The 20,317-nt window shown below is 44.2% G+C and overlaps 1 protein-coding gene across 1 annotated transcript in view; it reads right to left on the reverse strand.

Moving 5' to 3' along the window:
- Nucleotides 1-290: 290 nt before the first annotated feature.
- The window catches only part of PLEK (pleckstrin), a 28,501-nt gene continuing 8,474 nt past the window's right edge, over nucleotides 291-20,317 (reverse strand). Inside the window, exons 2-9 of the mRNA XM_079970046.1 lie at nucleotides 18,487-18,642; nucleotides 16,094-16,275; nucleotides 12,648-12,739; nucleotides 11,916-12,100; nucleotides 6,566-6,670; nucleotides 4,414-4,497; nucleotides 2,448-2,517; nucleotides 291-890 (exon numbers count right to left, since the gene is read on the reverse strand). Of these exons, the coding sequence (XP_079826172.1) occupies nucleotides 751-890; nucleotides 2,448-2,517; nucleotides 4,414-4,497; nucleotides 6,566-6,670; nucleotides 11,916-12,100; nucleotides 12,648-12,739; nucleotides 16,094-16,275; nucleotides 18,487-18,642 (1,014 nt within the window). The 3' untranslated portion in view covers nucleotides 291-750. The remainder of the gene's footprint in view (nucleotides 891-2,447; nucleotides 2,518-4,413; nucleotides 4,498-6,565; nucleotides 6,671-11,915; nucleotides 12,101-12,647; nucleotides 12,740-16,093; nucleotides 16,276-18,486; nucleotides 18,643-20,317) is intronic.

Raw genomic sequence — 20,317 nt, forward strand, 5'->3', positions numbered from 1 at the left:
GCCACGGAGGAGGGAAGGAAGGGGAACCATGGATCCTCTGCTCACGACTGCAGCAGATCCCCCCCCCCGCCACCCGTAGGCATTTACTCCATAACATGCACAGACATTTCCCCTTACTTTCTAGGAGGAAAAAAGTGAGTGTTATGGTGCAAAAAATACGGTATTTTAAAAATAATAATCCTCACCATTCTTCTCATTAGCTCATCAAAGAAAGAAAGGAAGAAATAGACAGAAAGCAAGTTTGTTCATTTTTCAAATATATATATATATTTCCATGACATTAGCTGTAGTTTTAATACTCTTAGGGCAAATAGAACTCCATTTACTTCAGTTGGAGCTTCTTACAGATACACATATATGTGAAGAGGAGGAGGGTTCGTTAAAATACAAAACTCATTTTACAAACAATTCCCCCCAAACCACTACCATATGCAGAAATCATAAGGGTTACGTAACACTTAGTCATGCATCTGCCTTAAACTAACATCTTCTTTACTTGGTGGTACAGGAGAAAACTTTACAGACTGTTGTGACGAGGCCAAATGATCCTGTTTTGGATAATGGGAAGGTATAGAAAGCGAACAGGACACAGGCATATGAAATACTGTGCTAATTCTAAAACAGGTTATTGTCAAATACAAGTTTCAGGGTTATAACCAACCATCCTGGTATCTGTGAACGAGATAGCCAGTTGTGTGGAGAAACCCTTTGAACAAGAGGTACTCGTATTTTGCTAGAGTTTATAGTTCTTCACTTTCCAGTCCTGGAAACCACTTGAACGGCCTTGATCCATTCTGTACGTTCTGTGGAGGTGGCTGCTTGCAAGACGTAGTGGACCTCATTTGCAGTAATGATTTCAAACAGGTTGCCCCCGACATCATTTTTCTTGCCTAATTGTGAGAGAAAGAAGACTTGGAGCAAAGGAGTCTGGGAGCTGTTTCAGTTCTTCTGGCTCAATGGTCTCTTCCATTTTCACACAACTCTCGCAAACACAATTGAAATTCTTCCAATTTCCATGTAGAAAATCAACTCTACATAAATATATAAGCCTGTATTTCATTTGAAATTGGGAGTCATATCTGCCAGCATCATGGTTAGCCATGCCAGTGACCTAGTATTGTTGGGCCTGAGCCAGCACTAATGGTCAGAAATGGTGATCGTTGTTCCCACCCCTTTTTTAAACCTCTCTCATGCTCTGTTTAGGCAGTGTATGGATATTGAATACTGATACTGAAAAGACAGAATAAATCACAAGAAAATTCCAGCCAACGCTGGTTTTACCTGCAGACAGATTTAAGCATAAATGAACAGATCAAAATGCCTTCGTGACAAGGAAATAGGGATGGGGAAAGACATTCAATTCATCTCACATTCAAAGATAATTCTATCTAATTGACATATTAAGAGGGAGATGCTGATTTTTTTTTCATGTGACTGCCCCAGTTTGGGTATCAACAAAACTGAGTGTTTGAGCCATTTGCTTGCAGGCCTCGAATATGTTAAGAAGCAGGGATCACCAACCTTTTTAGAGCACCAGAGACATTTTGAATTTTGAAAGCATGCTGGGGCTGCCCATCACAAAATGGCTGCCATGGAGGGGATGTGGCATAACACAAAACTAGAGTGGCAACCAGCCCTTGACCAGGGCCATCTTAAGCATATGTGGTGCCGGGGTTAAAGGATCTGTGGGTGGGCTCTTCCCCGGACTCCAACTCTAGGGCCCCGGACTCTTGGCCTGGTGCCCCTGAGAGCCTGGGTGCCCCGCATCCCTGGTGCCTATGGTTAAGACGGCCCTGCCCTTGACAATCTTATGCATGGTGTTATGTACTGAAGTTCTCACCCTGGGCCAGCAGGTGGATACTGTAGATAGTTTTCACTCAGGTCTGCAAATAAGGCATTGAAAGCGACGTTGAGTGATTGGATAGTGACAGAAAGTTGCTACTGTTGTTTTGTAGTTGAGCTCTATATAAGCAGGTTGGCTGAACCCTTCAGTTCAGTTCTGTTCTGGCCTGAGAATAAACAAGAGCTGTCTGAAGAATCGCTGTGTCGTCTGATATGTTCACCCACAACTTAACACATATGATGAAAAGTCAGCTATACACTGCTATTCCTGTCTAAAACCAAGAGATAGCATTCCTCAGTACCAGGAGAAATCTACAAGGCAGCCATACCACTCTTGTTTCACAGAAATCTCTTAGAAGATATTGGCACATTTTGCTTCACAACTTTCTTTCTGAGAAGACTGGAGACTGGAGGACTGGAGACTTACTTCTTACTTGAAAGAAAGAAGGAAGGAAGGAAGGAAGGAAGGAAGGAAGGAAGGAAGGAAGGAAGGAAATGTCTGAGGCACCCGCCCAGGGGCACCATCAGAAGTGTTACAAAGACTTCTTAGAATGAGGCATGAACATGCATGGCACGAGGGACGGTCTCCATGTGCTCCTGCTTACCATCTGGTGCGTCTTCAACCGCTGTCACCACACAACCCCTCAAGTGAATGGCTCCAAGTGGCTCTTCCCCCTGAAATGATTCAAAATCAAACGATCGTTAGCTTGGCTAAAAACTCATTCTGGAAACCCTTTTCGCTTCCAGCTGAAACCAACATGACAGAAATTATTACAGCCATCAGTGTGTGGGTTTATGCAGGCTATGGTATAATCTAGGAGGAAATCATGAAGAACTTGAGTCTCTTATCTTGGTTAAAAACTCATTTTTGGAATGAGATGGACATGGCTATCGCTCTCTCTCTCTCTCTCTCTCTCTCTCTCTGTGTGTGTGTGTGTGTGTGTGTGTGTGTGTTGGCACAGGCTATAGGCAATCAAGGAGTTAAACCAGAAAATTGGGGTTCTTCAGTGTAGAAGAAAGGTGAAGGAAAGTAGGTTTCACAAGGAGTTATTGACATTATGAACCATGTGGAAATAATGAAAAGGTTTTTCCCCCTCTCTCTCAGACACATAACGTTAGAACTCAGTGTATTGGCAGGAGGGGCAGAACAGATGGAAGAAAAACTGTGCTAGAACAACAGAACAAGCCGCAAAAGTTGGGGAATGGGAGCCACTTTGCTGACTGAAGCTCATTTGACAAAGCCTTTCTGAAATAGGTGCATTTTGTACTCACTGCACACACCCCAAAAATTGGGATACTTCCCCTTTATTTAGGTATTTATTAAATGTGACTAAACTAGAGAGCTGTTTTAGAACATACAGCTTTTTTGGCTGCATAAATCTATTCGGTTATTTTATTCACTTATTTTAACTTCGGGCTGCCATATGTCCGGAATTTCTTGGACATGTCCAGGAATCAGCCAGCAGAATGGCGTCCAGGTGGATTTTTGCCGAATTTGCAAAATGTCTGGGAAACCCAGACATATGGTGGGGAGGGGTGTCATTTTTCAAAAAATAATCCCTTAAAAATTCCAAAAAAGCCCCCAAACATCTTCCTTTTTGTGTGGAGATGTGCCTAAAAAGAACTCAACAACTTTGACCTACCCCCCCCCCAAAAAAAAACCACCTCAACAACTTTGTCTGGATTTTAACTTTTGGAATATGGCAACCCTATTTTAACTAGCCCATGTTTTAAAAAACGATTGTACTGCTGCCATTTCACTTTGCATTGTATTGCGTTTTTATTACACATAAACATCCTTGCGTGGGGTTATGCCCTGAAAGGCGGCCTATAAATAAGTTGAGAAAATATATTAGAATATACAGCCCTGAAGATACAGCAGCAAGAATTCTAATAGCCAGAAATTGGAAAAGCGAAATTATCCCTTCAAAGATTGAGTGGCAAGCCAAACTGATAGAGTATTTACAATTAGCAAGGAGAACAGGAACGGTGAGAGGAAACTCAATACAAGAAGTTAATAAGGAATAGTAATTAAGGAATATCTCAAAGGGTATTGTGACAATGAAAACTTCCTGGCAGATATTGAATGAGCCATGTAATATAAAGTAATTGTTGGAAAACGTCAGATTTAAGATGAAGAGAAACAACTTTAGGAAACTGTGTAAATAATAGCTTAAAGGTAAAATAGTACAATGAGTTTAGTTGGAAGTTTCTTTTCCTTTGCTGATGTGTACTTCAGATAAAAGTATAGCCTTTTTCTACTTATACTTTTATTTCTTTTAATTCCTTTTTTCTTTTTCTTCTTTTCTCTCCCCCCCCCTTTCTATTTCAATTCTTTATAATCTTTATAATTTATGGAATGTATGTCGGTATGGAATGTATTTTAAGGTTTTTCTTGTTCAATAAAATAAATAAATATTTTTTTAAAAAGAAGATGCTTTTTTTTTCATCAAGAGGAGAGGTCCCAGCAACTGAACACAATTCACATAAACAATCCTGCCACTCAAACCCATGATTCTGAAGGCGGGTTTCATATCAAATGTCCAGCAAAACCACAGAAAATGGGCTTACCCCTGCAGGATCATAGTAATGCATGTAGGCAGGGTCTTCTCTCAGGACAAACTTTCGAACTTTCCAGTTTTTCCTCCGGTGCCCCTAAATAAATGTAATGAATGTATGACTTTCATTTTCTGCACTGCAAGAACAAATCCCCAAAACAGAACTGAAGAACACTGTGGTAGCTAAGCGAGAATGTTGTGATAGCTGCACCCAGTGCTTTTTTCTGGGGGGGGGGAAAGTTGGGAAAACTCACCAAGAAATAAGTTTGGGGTTTTTTGTTTATTGCAGATCCACTCACATTGCAACACCTGCCCCCCCCCCCCCGGGCAGTGGCTAAATGTAAGATATTATTAATAAACTCAAGCAGACAGGGATCTGGATTAGAAATGGCCACAACTTTATTGATTACAGATATAGGTGGATTTTTGGCTCAGGCATTGGGTGTATATCTGTTCCAGCTCCCCTCTCCCCTGGCCAAAAAAATAATTAAAAAGGTAAAGGTAAAGAGACCCCTGACCATTAGGTCCAGTCGTGGCCGACTCTGGGGTTGCGGTGCTCATCTCACTTTATTGGGCGAGGGAGCTGGCGTACAGCTTCCGGGTCATGTGGCCAGCAGGACTAAGCTGCTTCTGGCAAACCAGAGCAGCGCACGGAAACGCCGTTTACCTTCCCGCCGCAGCGGTACCTATTTATCTACTTGCACTTTGATGTACTTTCAAACTGCTAGGTTGGCAGGAGCAGGGACCGAAAAACGGGAGCTTACTTCGAACCGCCAAGGCTCTGTGGTTTAACACACAAATTTAATTTTAAAAAGGTACGTTTCTGCTCAAAAAATCCCCTTGCTGCATCCTGGGAATGTCAGAAGCAGAGTATCCATGGCTTTTGCTGGAGTTCTGCTGTTTTTGCTGCCTCAGCACAGTCAAGACCCTAAAAGTTATTTCATTTTATTTTATTTTAGGGATGTATATGTCACCCTTCTATAGAATTCCCAATGCAATTATAATTGACCTCTAAAACCAATTGCCACATACAGTATCTTCATTTTCAGAAGGCTGCTGGTTCTTTCTTGGGTGGGAAATAGCCATTACAGTTTGGCAACGACTGCTCTAAACTATTTTTCCTATGAACCATTTGAAAATTGCTAATCACCACTTAATGATTCTTTCTGCTTGTTTTAGCAATTGCAATGCGATGTGCTAGATGCTGTATGATTTCTTACTGTTTTCATTGCTTCCTTTATTTCTTACATTTTATTTGCCTTCCATAGAATTCAATTTGCAATCCAATAAAGTACAATATAAGAAATTAAAGAAGCAATAAAAAACCCAATATGTCAGTTTAATGTGAACATGCTGTGGACCACCTGAATAAAGCTCACAGACTACTGGTGGTCTATAGACCACAGATTGAGACCCCCTGGTCTAGAGCACAGACTATAATGAGAATTATTCCCAAGAAGGAATGAAGATCTGTGGCAACAGCTTTTACAGGTCAGTTGTAGACCTTAGGCAATATATTGTTCAGCCTCAAACTAGCTATAATGCAAGCTTTTCTTGCCCCAATGCTTACATCCAAAAAACCTCTTAAAAGTGTTCGCTTGGGTAACTCCAAATACACACCCTTTTAAAAAGTGGTACTTTTTCTTTCTTATAAAACTCAGTATCTCTTGAAATAATTCAGACTGAAGAATGTCTCTAAAGTACTAGAAAGAAAATACAACATTTAGAATTCATTTCCCCTTCACATTTTGGATACTGTGCCACTTATATTCCTGAAAGTGCCTCAAAATTGATGACCAACATTCTACCGTGGATTCAGTCTGTGATCATTTCCTCTCAGTGCTGCAATTTCTTCTTAGGATTGCATGGAGCAAGTGACAAGCTCAGTGAGTCACATGGTTATAAAATCTTCATATGCCCCGTGCGTGACGGCAGTGTTGCAATTCTGTTGGAATTGGGCAAAACCAGATTGATTGTGACATCCCCCCGAAGGATTTGAAGGATACCCTGTTTCACCAGCTGATTACCACTGAGCAACACAACACAGCACAGCTATGAGAATCAAGAGAGATTTCAGCACAGGCAGTTTTCCTGAGAAGGTTTATATTTCTGTACTATATTGACTACTTTTCTGAGCCATCACAGCAAACAAGGTCTATACCAACCTGTTTCAGTAAACATCCCTGTTTGACCACTGTGCCTCTGAATTCTTCCTTGAAGATACCATCATCATCACTGGAATTCCCTTCACTGAAGAATCCACTGTCTGCCTGTTTTAAGGAAAGAACAAGACCATGTTGCTAACGTCACCTGAAAGAGTTTTGATATGTACTGAGTGAATAGGATCCAAAATGCAGCAGTTTGATTGGTTCTAGAACAATAGGATCCAAAATGCAGCAGTCTGATTGGTCCTAGAACAATGCAGCAGTCTGATTGGTCCATAGGAGCCACCCAATCCAGCTCCAGGTGGAAGTGAATCCGCAACCTGATTGGCCTACAGGAGAATCCCAGAATTAGCCAATCACCTGTGACCCATTGTGTAAATAATGTACATAAAGCAGATATTGTGGGGGAAGTTTCATTCCTCGCTACTATGAGCTGAATAAAGAGCATGAAATCCACACTTGACTCCGAGTATATTTCAAGTTTCATGTGTTACTCTAGATTCATTGCTTTGCAATGAAGGTTAAAAATATTTCTAAATAAGACAGCAAATAATGTCAGCATCTGCTGAACTTTCCAAAGCTTCCAAACAAATAGGCTGTGAGCTCAATCTCTCCCCTATCCCAGCATTGGGATCCCACTTGTCATTCTTTAACCTGGACTACAGGCTAAGATTTATGCATCGTAGTGAATACATGCATGATGAACAAAGCATGTATATAGGAAGTGCCGTATTTTTCGCCCTATAGGACGCACTTTCCCCCCTCCAAAAATGAAGGGGAAATGTGTGTGCGTCCTATGGGGCGAATGCAGGCTTTCGCACCGACCCCTCTCGCTCTCCAAGCTTCAGGAAGCTCTCCGCAAGCCTTGGGAGCCCATGGGAGTTCCCATCGGGCTCCCTAGGCTTGCGGATAGCAGCCTGCATCTCGAAGTCTGGGGCGCACTGCTTCGGTTCCCTGACCTGGTTTGGAGGCTGGCGGTGGGGAGAAGCGCACTTCTCCCCACCGCCAGCCCCACAAGCTTAGGGGACAGCGGGGAGGCGGAGCGCCGCCATCCTGCTGTTCCCCGACCTGGTTTGGGCTTCAGGCAGATATCCGCAAGGCGTGGGAGTCCGGCGGGAAGTTGCGCTGGTTTCCCAAGGCTTGCGGAGAGTTGCCTGTTCTGGGGGCTGGGGTCGGGGGAAGCTCGGGCTTCCCCCGCCCCAGCCCCGCACCTGGGGGAAAAATATTTTTTCCCCCTTTATTCTCCCCCCCAAAAAAACTAGGTGCGTCCTATGGGCCGGTGCGCCCTATGGGGCGAAAAATACGGTATGCACCAAATTCCTTTTTCCTTCGTGGCAAACAGCATTTTAAGGTACTTCCTCTCCGATGTGATCAGTAGAGGCTCAGAGAAAGTTCTCGCCTTGCTTTCTTGTGCACACAAGTCAATATCCGAGGGAAATAGATTGAGCAACTGAAATGCAGAATATGGAGAGTACTCTTTGTTCCTCTCACTGGTCACACTGGAGCAGGGTGGGGTGGGGTCAAGGGAGGGTTAAATAACTCTTCTCTTCATCTGCATTCTATGAAAAAGAAATTTAGAGTACCTAATTTAAGGAAGCCCTTGTCATGGAGGAGTGAGTCAGATGGCACAACCAAAATTGTTCAGCAACAAAATATGGCGTGTGTTTGTTTTTCTTTCTTAAAAACATTGCCAACTAGAGTTGTAGAATCTCAGGACTGATTATATGGGACCTTGCCAACAGCTGTGCAACTAGCATTCCCTTAGACAGCATCAGTGAATGAAGTTGGCAATCTAGATAATCATGCATACAGAAGACTGAGAAGGCCAGTCTTAAGGCCAAACTAGTTGTGGAAGTGAGGGCTGGACCATAAAGAAGGCTGATCGCAAAGAAATTGATGCATTTGAATTATGGTGCTGGAGGAGACTCTTGAGAGTCCCATGGACTGCAAGAAGATCAAAGCTATCCATTCTGAAGGAAATCAGCCCTGTGTGCTCACTGGAAGGACAGATCCTGAAGCTGAGGCGCCAATACTTTGGCCACATCCTGAGAAGAGCAGACTCCCTGGAAAAGACCCTGATGTTGGGAAAGATGGAGGGCACAAGGAGAAGGGGACGACACAGGACGAGATGGCTGGACAGTGTTCTTGAAGCTACCAACATGAGTTTGGCCAAACTGTGGGAGGCAGTGGAAGACAGGAGTGCCTGGCGTGCTCTGGTCCATGGGGTCACGAAGAGTTGGACACGACTAAACGACTAAACAACAACAAACAGTTGTGCACTGGTTATAAAGCACTTTTGTCAGGAAGTGTAGCACACAGGGGATGGAGTACAATGTACCTACTCCTTACCTTCCCATGCTTCATTGCTTAAATCCACACCACAAACTCCAATTCCAAAAGTCTTCAAGCAGTGGAACAGGGGGAGGTAAGAGGGTGAAAGAGAAGGTTCATTCCCTCTTCCACCCCCGCAAGCTCCATTTAGTGATAAAAGTAGAACCTCAAACTCACAAGCATGGATGTACCAAATCTAAGGTCTGGTTTTATAGTGCTAAGTAGAGTATGCACATGGGGAATGAGGTCCACTCATGCCATGTGACTTCCCCCTCTATCCTGCTCCCATTCATGCACACACCCAACCTGTTCTGAGGGATCCCCATACTTTCCAGAGCAGATTAGAGGGTTGGGGTGAGGAGAGGATGGGTGTCAAGGAGCTGTCAAGGAGCCAGGTCATCCACAGGGTAGAAACATATACAGAAGGCACGGAATGAAATTAGCTTATTATTAGCAAAACAACAACTTACCAACAATACATCAATGTCCCTGTTTCATCTTAACTCAATGAAGGCATTGCTGAAACTAAACCCTAGTATGCCCCTCCCCTCTATCCTCTCACTCTGGGTTCCTCCCAAGCAGAGGAAGGCTGTGTTGAGGGGGTGAGCTCCTCCTCTGGGCCTCTCTGGCATAGGACCCTCCTGGAGCGAGGGGTCAGAGGGGAAAGAGAGTCTGTAGGACTGGGACTGTTTCTGCACCCTTGACCCCTCTGGTTTCCTGCTTCTATCAGTTCCCAGCTCATCCCTTCTGCTGACTGCTCCTCAGTCATTCCCCCCCAGGCTCTGGGCTCTAAGTTATGGTTACCAGACATCCCTGTTTCCCGGGGACAGTCCCTGGATTTGCAAATCTGTCCCCGGACAAAATCCGTCCCCGGAATGTCCCTGGATTTATATTTTAAGTGTTGTAGATTTATTAGTAGGGAATGAATGTTGCATGATTGCTTCAATACACATCATACATAAGGGGATTACCAGCGAGGCAAAATGGTGGGCGCCACGGCAGCGAGCAGCTCCTGAAGCCAGCAAGAGCCAACTGCGCTACCAGGCTGGCTCCGGGCTGCTGAGACTGCCACTGCCAAGGGGGAACCACAGATGCCCCCCCCCCCCCGTGACCCAAATTGAGTCGGGAGCGAGAGCACCCGGCTACCCGGCCGACTGCCCAGCGGCACTCCAGGGCCAGGAAAACCCCGGAGCCGATGCAGGGAGAAGGAGGAGAGGAGAAGGAGAAGGAAGAGAGAGAAAGAGGAAGGAGAAAAAAGAGGGGAGCCCTGACCTTGCCACGCCGCTGCCACCGCCGCCACCGCTTAGGAGGAGAAGTAGGAGAGCAATGCGAGGGTAGGACACATGGCCGAGCCCAAGCCCGACCCGAGCCTACTCCATGGCAGCTAGTGCTCCAAAGGAGCAGACCGGGGCCCAGAGGAAGGATATTACTTCTTTTTTTTTTTTTAAAAAAAAAACACAACAAAACTTTTTAAAAAAAAAACCCAAACTTTTTTTCTTTCTTTTTTAAAAAAACACACCAAAAAACTGTCCCTGGATTATATGAAAAAAAATCTGGTAACCTTACTCTAAGTTGTCATCCTCTTGGGCTGGCAGCCTCTACCACTCCTCCTGATCCAACCAGTCCCTGTATTTGGGGAGGCCCATAGCATGAGGCAGACCACATTCTATGCATGCAGCAACACTATTGATTCCCACTCATAATACCCAATATTAGTTATACTCAGCGTAGAACCTTTCAAATAAATGGACATGACTAACTTCAGCCCATTAACCTCAATGGGTCTACCCATGAGTAGAACTTCACTGAATTCAACCCTGTATTTCCAGAAAGCCTGTGGAAATGGTTGGAGTCATATATTTACAATTAACCCTTTTAGGATAGGAAAATACCCACAAAGATGTAAATAGAATACATTTACAGAAGAAGTCAAGGCAGCTTCCTCTGAAATGACAGCTAACTGAGGCCAGGTCTTGCACTTCAGTGATTCACAGTCACTAGCTTTCGGAGGAACGCTGGCTTGCTCTGTTGCTTCTGCTGAAGCAGAGGGATGCCAAGTCATTCTTCCTCCCAAGTGCTTTGCAATAAATTAAATAAATTAAAGGCTGGGAAGCAGAGATTTAAATATAAGTATCCAAGACATATTTAAAAAATTGTGGCAGCTAGGGGGAAAAACCAAACCAATGCTGCAATCCTGTAACAGTCAAAAGTCAATCCTTGTTACTGCATAACTAACACATCCACTTTAAAAACAGAAGGAAGGATTCTGGTTGAAGGTAAAATTAGATGAATCATGAAACTTTGGGGGCCAATCAGGTAGCATCAATATTTGAAGATGTTTGCACCAAATAGACCACCTTTCAGCTCTGATCTCACCAACTGCAGTAGTGAAAGGTGGTTAATTTGTATCAAGCAATATGGAGTATATGCCCTTAGAAAAAAGTCAATGTCCAAGTGTAGTACCAGGAAATATAAAGGTAAAGGTAAAGGGACCCCTGACCATTAGGTCCAGTCGTGACCGACTCTGGGGTTGCGGCGCTCATCTTGCTTTATTGGCCGAAGGAGCCGGCGTACAGCTTCCAGGTTATGTGGCCAGCATGACTAAGCCGCTTCTGGCGAACCAGAGCAGCACGCGGAAATACCATTTACCTTCCCGCCAGAACAGTACCTATTTATCTACTTGTACTTTGACATGCTTTCGAACTGCTAGGTTGGCAGGAGCAGGGACCGAGCAACGGGAGCTCACCCCATCGCGGGGATTCGAACCACCGACCTTCTGATCTGCAAGTCCTAGACTCTGTGGTTTAACCCACAGCGCCACCCACGTCCCACCAGGAAATATACATGGACATATATTTCAACACACATGCACATATATACAGTATACACCTACCCACAGAGACTGCATTAGATGAGACCCTCATATTGCAGCCAGTCTGAAAAGCTATATTTTCTAGGGTTCCCGTGTCCCCCCAACCTCCAGCGATCCCACAAAGAAGAGTTATGCATTGCTACTTACAAAATAATAATAGGCGTCTTCGTGGTCAAGGAAGGAAGTTTCTGACAGGCCCTCCAGTGCACTCTTGGATATATCTCCAGCAGGCTGAAAATAACCTTCATTCAGCAGGGCAGATGCCAACATTTGACCCTCTTGACGATTCCGGATAGAGTTGTTTGACAGGAGCCAATCAACCACACAACTGCCTAAAGGCAAGGAAATGAACCAAGGTGTGTGAGCAGAAAGGCACAAAATGAAGTAGTGCAGACTGCAAGTAGTTTAGCAAATCAAAGAGATATGTTCTCAATTAAATTCAAATTGCAATTACAGTTTGGAAATATGAAGCCAGCGGTGACTATATCTGGATTTGGTTTGAGCCAGGCTCTGCCAAATATTCCAATTGCCAGGGAATATGTAAATCATATGAAGTATTTAGGGCTGTGCCCAGTCCATATTAAAGACTAACAAATTTGCTGTGGTATTAGCTTTCAAAACTCAAGCCCACTTCATCGGAAAGCCTTGACCATGCGGTTTTCACATTCTGTCTACTAAAAACAATTTCCCCTTTCAATGCTGCCACATTCTGTCCAATATCTATAGGACATTTTCTCCAGGAACTGGCAGGTTCAACTATTTTGGAATGCCAACTGACATTTTCCTCCCATCAAACTATTTCCTGTCGCGACTCCATTTTCTAGCACCTGTTTTACTCAACGGAGCATTTTTTGAAAGGGCAAAATAAGAGCTCTTTACCCGTAAAGCAGTGGTTGAAAATTTTCTTGTCCTTTTCCAGCTTCATTTCTCGGATCCCTTTTTCGGGGTCTTTCATTGAGAGATACAGTTCACTGTGCAGTGAGAGAAGTGAGGCAGAATTAGGAAACAATGTTCGATTTGGCTCTTTGGGGTTTAAATTCCTTCTGCAAATGCATCAAAGGGACTCTGCAAACTCCAGTCCTTAATGACCCACTAATTATAGAATCAGATGTGTTCCGTGGGGAGCTTCTATACAGATGAACAAACCAAAAAAGAGCACATTGTGTAGGGGCATCCATGATGGCTGTTTTAAAAACACCATTTTCATGAGGCCACTCATTGCAGACAGAGGCAGAGCTAGCTGCTCTGGCACATGCTGTCCCAGATGTGATGGGGGGGAGATGTCACCCCCCCCAGGGATGACACCTGAGGCAGACCACACACCCCGCACCCCTCTTCCTCCGCCAGTGACTGCAGATAACTCAGAGTGGAGCACATATTTTCTGTGTAATAGGAAGACTCTGTCATCTAGGGCTGAGAAAGCAACACCTGATTGGGAGCTTTTGACAGTCAGGGTAGCTGGTATCGTGTTAATGGACCATTAGCCTGACCGGGGAGAAGGCATTTCCTTCTGCCTTATTTGGTCAAACCTGAATCACCACTTAAGCATATGGTTTGAGTCCAATGTGTGGTGTAGTGGTTAAGAGCGGTAGACTCGTAATCTGGGGGACCGGGTTCGCTTCCCCGCTCCACCACATGCAGCTGCTGGCTGACCTTGGGCCAGTCACACTTCTTTGAAGTCTCTCAGCCCCACTCACCTCACAGAGTGTTTGTTGTGGGGGAGGAAGGGAAAGGAGAATGTTAGCCACTTTGAGACTCCTTCGGGTAGTGATAAAGTAGGATATCAAATCCAAACTCTTCTTCTTCTTCTTGTTCTTCTTATGAAGTGGCGATGGGCTTGCTTCACCACTCACCCAGCTAGCAGTACAAAGCATATTTACAAGGCAATTACCAAACCCACTTGACAATGTAGCAGACAGGGGAAAAGATGCCTTAGGCCAGGGGTGGTCGGTAAGGTTTCCCTCACCTGGGCCAGTTCACTCCAGCGGAGATCTCTCCGTGGGCTGGACTGTGCACCCATGAGCGCGTGTCCGCGATTTCCAGCGTCTGCACAGACATTATTTCTGGCATTTGTACAGATGTGATTTTTGGCATCTGTGCATGCGTAGACGCGATTTCCAGCACCACGGAAGCGAGTCCCAGCGCCACACTGTGCCGGTTTAGCGCAGCACATGAGGACTCACTGAGCAGGCGGCTCGGTTCAGGGGCCGCTTGTGGCTCATGGGCCTTAGGTTGCCTACCCCTGTCTTAGGCAGGCATAGGAAATGTCTACACCCTTTAAGGAGGCTCATCTCATGCTTTTATAACCTAGACAACTAATAAGTGGCCTTTCTATGAAAGCTTTTGTCCATGCTTCTTGGGAGGAAAGCAATGACAAACCTAGACAGCATCTTAAAAAGCAGAAACATCACCTTGCCGACAAAGGTTCGTATATTTAAAGCTATGGTTTTCCCACTAGTGATGTATGGAAGTGAGAGCTGGACCATCAAGAAGGCTGATCACCGAAGAATTGATGCTTTTGAATTATGGTGCTGGAGGAGACTCTTGAGAGTCCCATGGACTGCAAGAAGATCAAACCTATCCATTCTGAAGGAAATCAGCCCTGAGTGCTCACTGGAAGGACAGATCGTGAAGCTGAGGCTCCAATACTTTGGCCACCTCATGAGAAGAGAAGACTCCCTGGAAAAGACCCTGATGTTGGGAAAGATGGAGGGCACAAGGAGAAGGGGATGATAGAGGACGAGATAGTGTTTTCGAAGCTACCAGCATGAGTTTGACCAAACTGCGGGAGGCAGTGGAAGACAGGAGTGCCTGGCGTGCTCTGGTCTATGGGGCCATGAAGAGTCGGACATGACTAAATGACTAAACAACAACAACACAGTTGAGATAATCATACAGGCATATGTCTAAACACAGGGTGCTTCCAGGCTGTCACTGTTTACAGGTGGGATTCAATCACATTCCAGCAAATTCAGGTTGCACAATAAGTTGATTGGGAGCTCTTGCACAATAAATCTGCTTCCCTCAAAGATTGGACTTTCTGCTTCTACAGAATGTTGTGATGGCCACCAACTTGGATGGCTTTACAAGGATGTTAGACCAATTCATAGCACATATTTCCCCTTTCAGAAGCAGGATGGCTCTAACTGCCAGCTGCTGAGAACCACAAGCGGGGAAGAGTGTTGGTCTACTCATGTCCTCCTTGTGGGTTTTCAACACATATCTACTCGGCCACTGTAAGAACAGGATGCTGGGCTATATTTAGGCTTTTGGACTGAGCTTGCAGGGCTCTTTATGTTCCTACCCTAACTGAATCTAAGTGAAAGTCAAATTGCAAGTGGACTTGGGGAAAAAACAATAATATCAACTTCCTCTTCTGTCAATTAATATTTTAAACTTTTGTAATCTCACTGCTTTGTTCTAGCCAGGTTCTGAGTTTCTTGTGCATTTTGGAAATAGGGGAAACAAACCTTCGCTTTATGACAATGCCTGGTGCCTACATATTTGCCCAACAGCTACTATTACAGGAAAGCAAAGAAATGATGACTCAATAAAACCAGATTACTACAACCCAAGCGTGAATGCCATTAAAATAGCTCCACACACATATATCCTTTAAATAAATAAAAAGCAGCTTTGAGAGATGGGAATTTGGAGAAGAGGGTGTATGTGTATGTATGTCTGTGTTTAATCCTTTCTCTACTCACAATTTTAATATGTATTTTTTTCAGGCTCCGTTGGAGGATAAACAACTGGGATATGCAATGGGGGGGGGAGCTGGGGAAAGGATGAAGCACTCCTCTACCTCCCTATCACTTCTCCAGCCCAAATTTCCATCTCTCAAGGCTGCTTTTCTTTTCTTTTTTGAAATCATAGCATCACATTTATGTGTAATTAAAGGTAAAAGGACCCCTGACCATTAGGTCCAGTCGTGACCGACTCTGGGGTTGCGGCGCTCATCTCGCTTTACAGGCCGAGGGAGCCGGCGTACAGCTTCCGGGTCATGTGGCCAGCATGACTAAGCTGCTTCTGGCGAACCAGAGCAGCACACGGAAACGCCATCTACCTTCCCGCCAGAAGGTATTTATCGACTTGCACTTTGATGTGCTTTGGAACTGCTAGGTTGGCAGGAGCAGGGACTGAGCAATGGGAGCTCACCCCGTCACGGGGATTCAAGCTGCCGACCTTCTGATTGGCAAGTCCTAGGCTCTGTGGTTTAACCCACAGTGCCACCCGCATCCCATATGTGTAATTAGCCCCAAGTAAACAAGAGGATATGTTCCTGCCTTTTAAATTAACATTTGAAGAAGTCTATTTTAACAAACCCCAGGTTGATGGTGGTTGGAAGCTTAATAGACTTCCTGGTGGATTTCCTAGAAAACCGTTGACCTCCTGCGATGCACTTAATGGCCTTCTTGATGTCTTTCACCCAGACATCTCTGTCCTCGAGATGAGAGGCTTGGAAGAAGTGGTCCTGTTGCTTGGCGGTAGTGAGCTTCATGACAAACTAGAAGAGAACCATTTCATAATCATTTACACTTGTCCATTGCATAAGGGCTGCATGTACCCTTGACCTTTAAAGTACATTTTCCCCTTCAAAGAATTCTGGGCACTGTGGTTTGCTAAGTGTTGCTTGGAATTATAACTCTTTGAAAGGCAAATTACAATGCTCAGAATTCTTTGAGAGAAATCATATGTTTCAAATGTGCTCTAAAGGTACAGTGTGTGCAGGTTACATATATTTGTCAGCACAGCTTATATGAACAAGCAACTAACAGAACAAGCATGCACTTGCCTACTCAGAAGTAATTCCCACCAAGTTCAATGGCGCATATACCCAGGTAAGTATGTATGTAAATGGGTAAAGGGAACCCCTGACTATTAGGTCCAGTCGTGGTCGACTCTGGGATTGTGGCGCTCATCTCGTTTTATTGGCCGAGGGAGCCGGTGTACAGCTTCCGGGTCATGTGGCCAGCATGACTAAGCCGCTTCTGGCAAACCAGAGCAGCGCACGGAAACGCCGTTTACCTTCCCACCAGGGCGGTACCTATTTATCTACTTGCGCTTTGACGTGCTTTCGAACTGCTAGGTTGGCAGGAGCAGGGACTGAACAACGGGAGCTCACCCCGTGGCAGGGATTCGAACCGTCAACTTTCTGATCAGCAAGTCCTAGGCTCTGTGGTTTAACCCGCTGCGCCACCCGTATCCCTTAGTATGTATAGAATTGCAGCCTAAATACAGCAGTATAAACTGCTTAAACTGGGCAAGCTGGGAAGGAACTGTAAAGTAGTATGGAACAGAATAGAATTTTTACACCATTATCCTGCTCTTAGAATCATAGAATTATAGAGTTGGAAAGGACTCTGTGGATCATTTCTACCCTCCTACATTGCAGAAATATGCAGCTGTCCCATCAAACCTGCAACCTTGGTTGGATCATGCAATACAGAAATAACCAGGAAACATTCATGTTTATACACAAAGACACAACATAGGAAAAGCTGAGTATCTACTTTATCTTAGGCTAGGGAATTAGCACAATCCACACAATATTGAAGAAAATAGGGTTGTATCCAAGAAGTGCTCAGAGTAGTTAATGGGAGTGACTTGCTTAGGTTCATTCATTTTAATGGGTTTGTTCAGAGTTGGATACAACAGTTTGAACTGAAAGGGACTTGGGATCACATGCATGCTTTCCAAAGTAGGACTATTTTAAACTATTGCTCTCATGTTGCCCTTTCTGGAAAACTGCAGTGGTCTAATCATCTTTCTGACTTCTCTGCCCAGACGGATATCTGAGAAAGGCACTGAGCACTCAGACTACTACAGAGTTCCAGGGGTGGAAACATTGAATCAATTTGCCCCAATCTTGGAAGACTAGCACAGTCTGATCTTGTACATATTGATTTGGAAAGAAATGGTCCCATCCAGTTCAGCAACAGTTACATGCTCAGACTGCTGTTCCTCCTAACTGAAGAGCATTAGTTCCAGCCAACAATTCCTACCGCCCCTTACTCAGATATGTGAGTTTTTTGGAGACAGAGAAGCTGTCTCACCACAATATCAATAGCCCCAGTTCTTTATCTGTGTGAAGAACTGTCAAAGTACAGTCGAGATGCATGTTGGTCCTTAACAACTCTGTTTCATTAAATTCCCATAATAACAAAAATCTGTCAAGCGAGGGCTTGTCCAACCTTCCGCTCATCCCATGCTTGGTCTTCTGCTTTCCCCATCTTTCAAGGCACAGGTCCAAGTGATTTTGCCATTGTCCCACCACAAAACTGGAACAGCAGTCCATGAAAAACCCAAAGGCTACTTGTTCTGACTGGGCTACCCCAGGGGAAAGAGGCAGGGCAAAGGGAGTTGTGAATAAGCCCTGAGTCTATCCTTAGAAAGAAAACGACCAGCATTGTTTTCTTAGAACAGGGCTGGGGAACCCAACAGCTTTCCAGGTGTTGGTGGACTACAGCTCCCATCCTCCCTGACCATTGGCCATGCTGGCTGAAGCTGATAGGTGTTTGAGTCCAACATTGTCAGGTCCCCCCCCCCCGCCGCCCATCTTAGCATTTTGCTGGGCTGAATTTGCATGGCATCCTCTCTAAACACTAGGAAGGTTATGCAGCCAGCAAGATCTGACAATATCTTAACTACAATAGCTTAAACCCCTCACCTTCCTGCCTGCTTTCTTCAGTGTACTTCAGAAGACATGCATACTCACCATTCTTTTACCAAAATCCTGGCAGGGACTTGTGAAGGTGCTTCCCTTCAGAGGAATCATTCCTTTAGGGCTGTTGTCTGTCTTCTTCTTAAAGTATTCAATTCCGTCTTCTAACAAGACTACCCACATGGGTTTCCAGGTGTTAAACATGCTACCCTGTATGCAAACAAGACAAAATTATCTATGCATCCTGTGACAATGCCAATGAAAGCATTTTTAATCAAGTTGCGTCTAAATAAATCCTTATTTACCCAAAACATGTCAAGCACCTATCAATCCCCAAAGACACAAGGAGATTCTAAAAACAATGTAACATACAGTATTAGGGTTATTTATTCATTTCCCCACCCATACATTTAGATCCTTCCTTTCTTCTATCGTGGAACCCAATGGTTCCCAAGCTTCTTCTTCTTTGGCAATCACTCATATCCGAGTAAGATGGTCTTCCATGAACATGGTTTTAACAGTGAGTCCGTAAGTGACTGTGGAGGCCAATTCTGGATCCACACATCCTTACACAACATGTCTTCCTCCCTTTCATCCTGAGTTTGAGCACGACACCTTTGGTAAAGGCTGTTCTCCAATTGGCTCGCATGCCAGTGTTTTCCAATTGTTGGTGCTTATACTACATTTTTTAAAGATTTGCCTTGAGAGTGTCTTTAACCCACTTTTGTTGACCACCAGCATTACGCTTTCCATTTTTAAGTTTGGAATAGAGTAGTTGCTTTGGAAGACGATAATCAGGCATCTGAACAACATGACCAGTCCAACAAAGTGGATGTTGAAAGAATTATTGCTTTGACACTGGTGATCTTTGCATTTTCCAGTACACTGGCATTAGTTTGTCTGTCTTCCTAAGTGATGTGTGAAAATTTTTGGAGACACCACTGATGGATACTTTCAAGGAGTCGGAGATGGCGTTTATAAGCGGTTCATGTTTCACAAGCATGCAGTAAGGTTGGTAGTACAATAGCTTTGTAAACAAGCCTTTTGGTTTCCCTGCGAATGTCCCAGACCTCAAACACTGTGCATTTCAATCAGGAGAAAGCTGCACCCGCAGAGCTCAGGCGATGCTGAATTTCAGCATCAATGTCAGCCCGTGTGAAAAGATAACTGCTTGGGAACCATTGGGCAGTTATCTTTTCACAAGGGTTGACATTGATGCCAAAATCCAAATCAAAACGCTGACCTTTAACGTTGATGCTTTAAAGGTGCATCAAATGTGCTTTGTATATATGGGGTTGATCTGTCCTTATGTGTGTATTCTACCTTTTAATGAAATGAAAGGAGTATACAACAGGCACAGACCCATTCTGGAAGAATGCCTTACTCTTAAAAAATTTGATGTTTGCTGCACTGGGCTCCTCTGGGAAAAAGAGCAAGATGCAAATTAAATAACTAAGTAAATTGTGCCTATTCCTAGAGCTGGGAGAGAAATTTGACTGACCCGATATTCAAACACTTTAGACAATATAATTTTTGTATCAAATGCCATGTGATCTCTGCAGTAGTCTGAAAAATAATAGGGGAGCAGGGGGTTAAGGGAAAAGGAGTGCTCAGCATTATGGAACAGTGGTTAGGTTAGAACAGCATTTAGCGGTGACTTGCAATTTCGCAGTTCTGTATAAAGTGTGAAGCAACTAGCTTGGTTACTTAATTCTCACACTATACTGGCTGTTTTGAGGTTTCTCCAAGAAGCAAAAACTAACATACCAATATATTAAGAAAGCAGGCATGTTCAGCTGTATGGCTTTAGGACAGGGTTTTAAAAACAAGATGTCCTGATTATTAGACAGAGGCTGGTAATTTGTGATTAGGAAAATAACATATA

Source organism: Podarcis cretensis (genome assembly GCF_951804945.1).
Source record: "Podarcis cretensis genome assembly, chromosome: 3".
Taxonomy (NCBI): domain Eukaryota; kingdom Metazoa; phylum Chordata; class Lepidosauria; order Squamata; family Lacertidae; genus Podarcis; species Podarcis cretensis.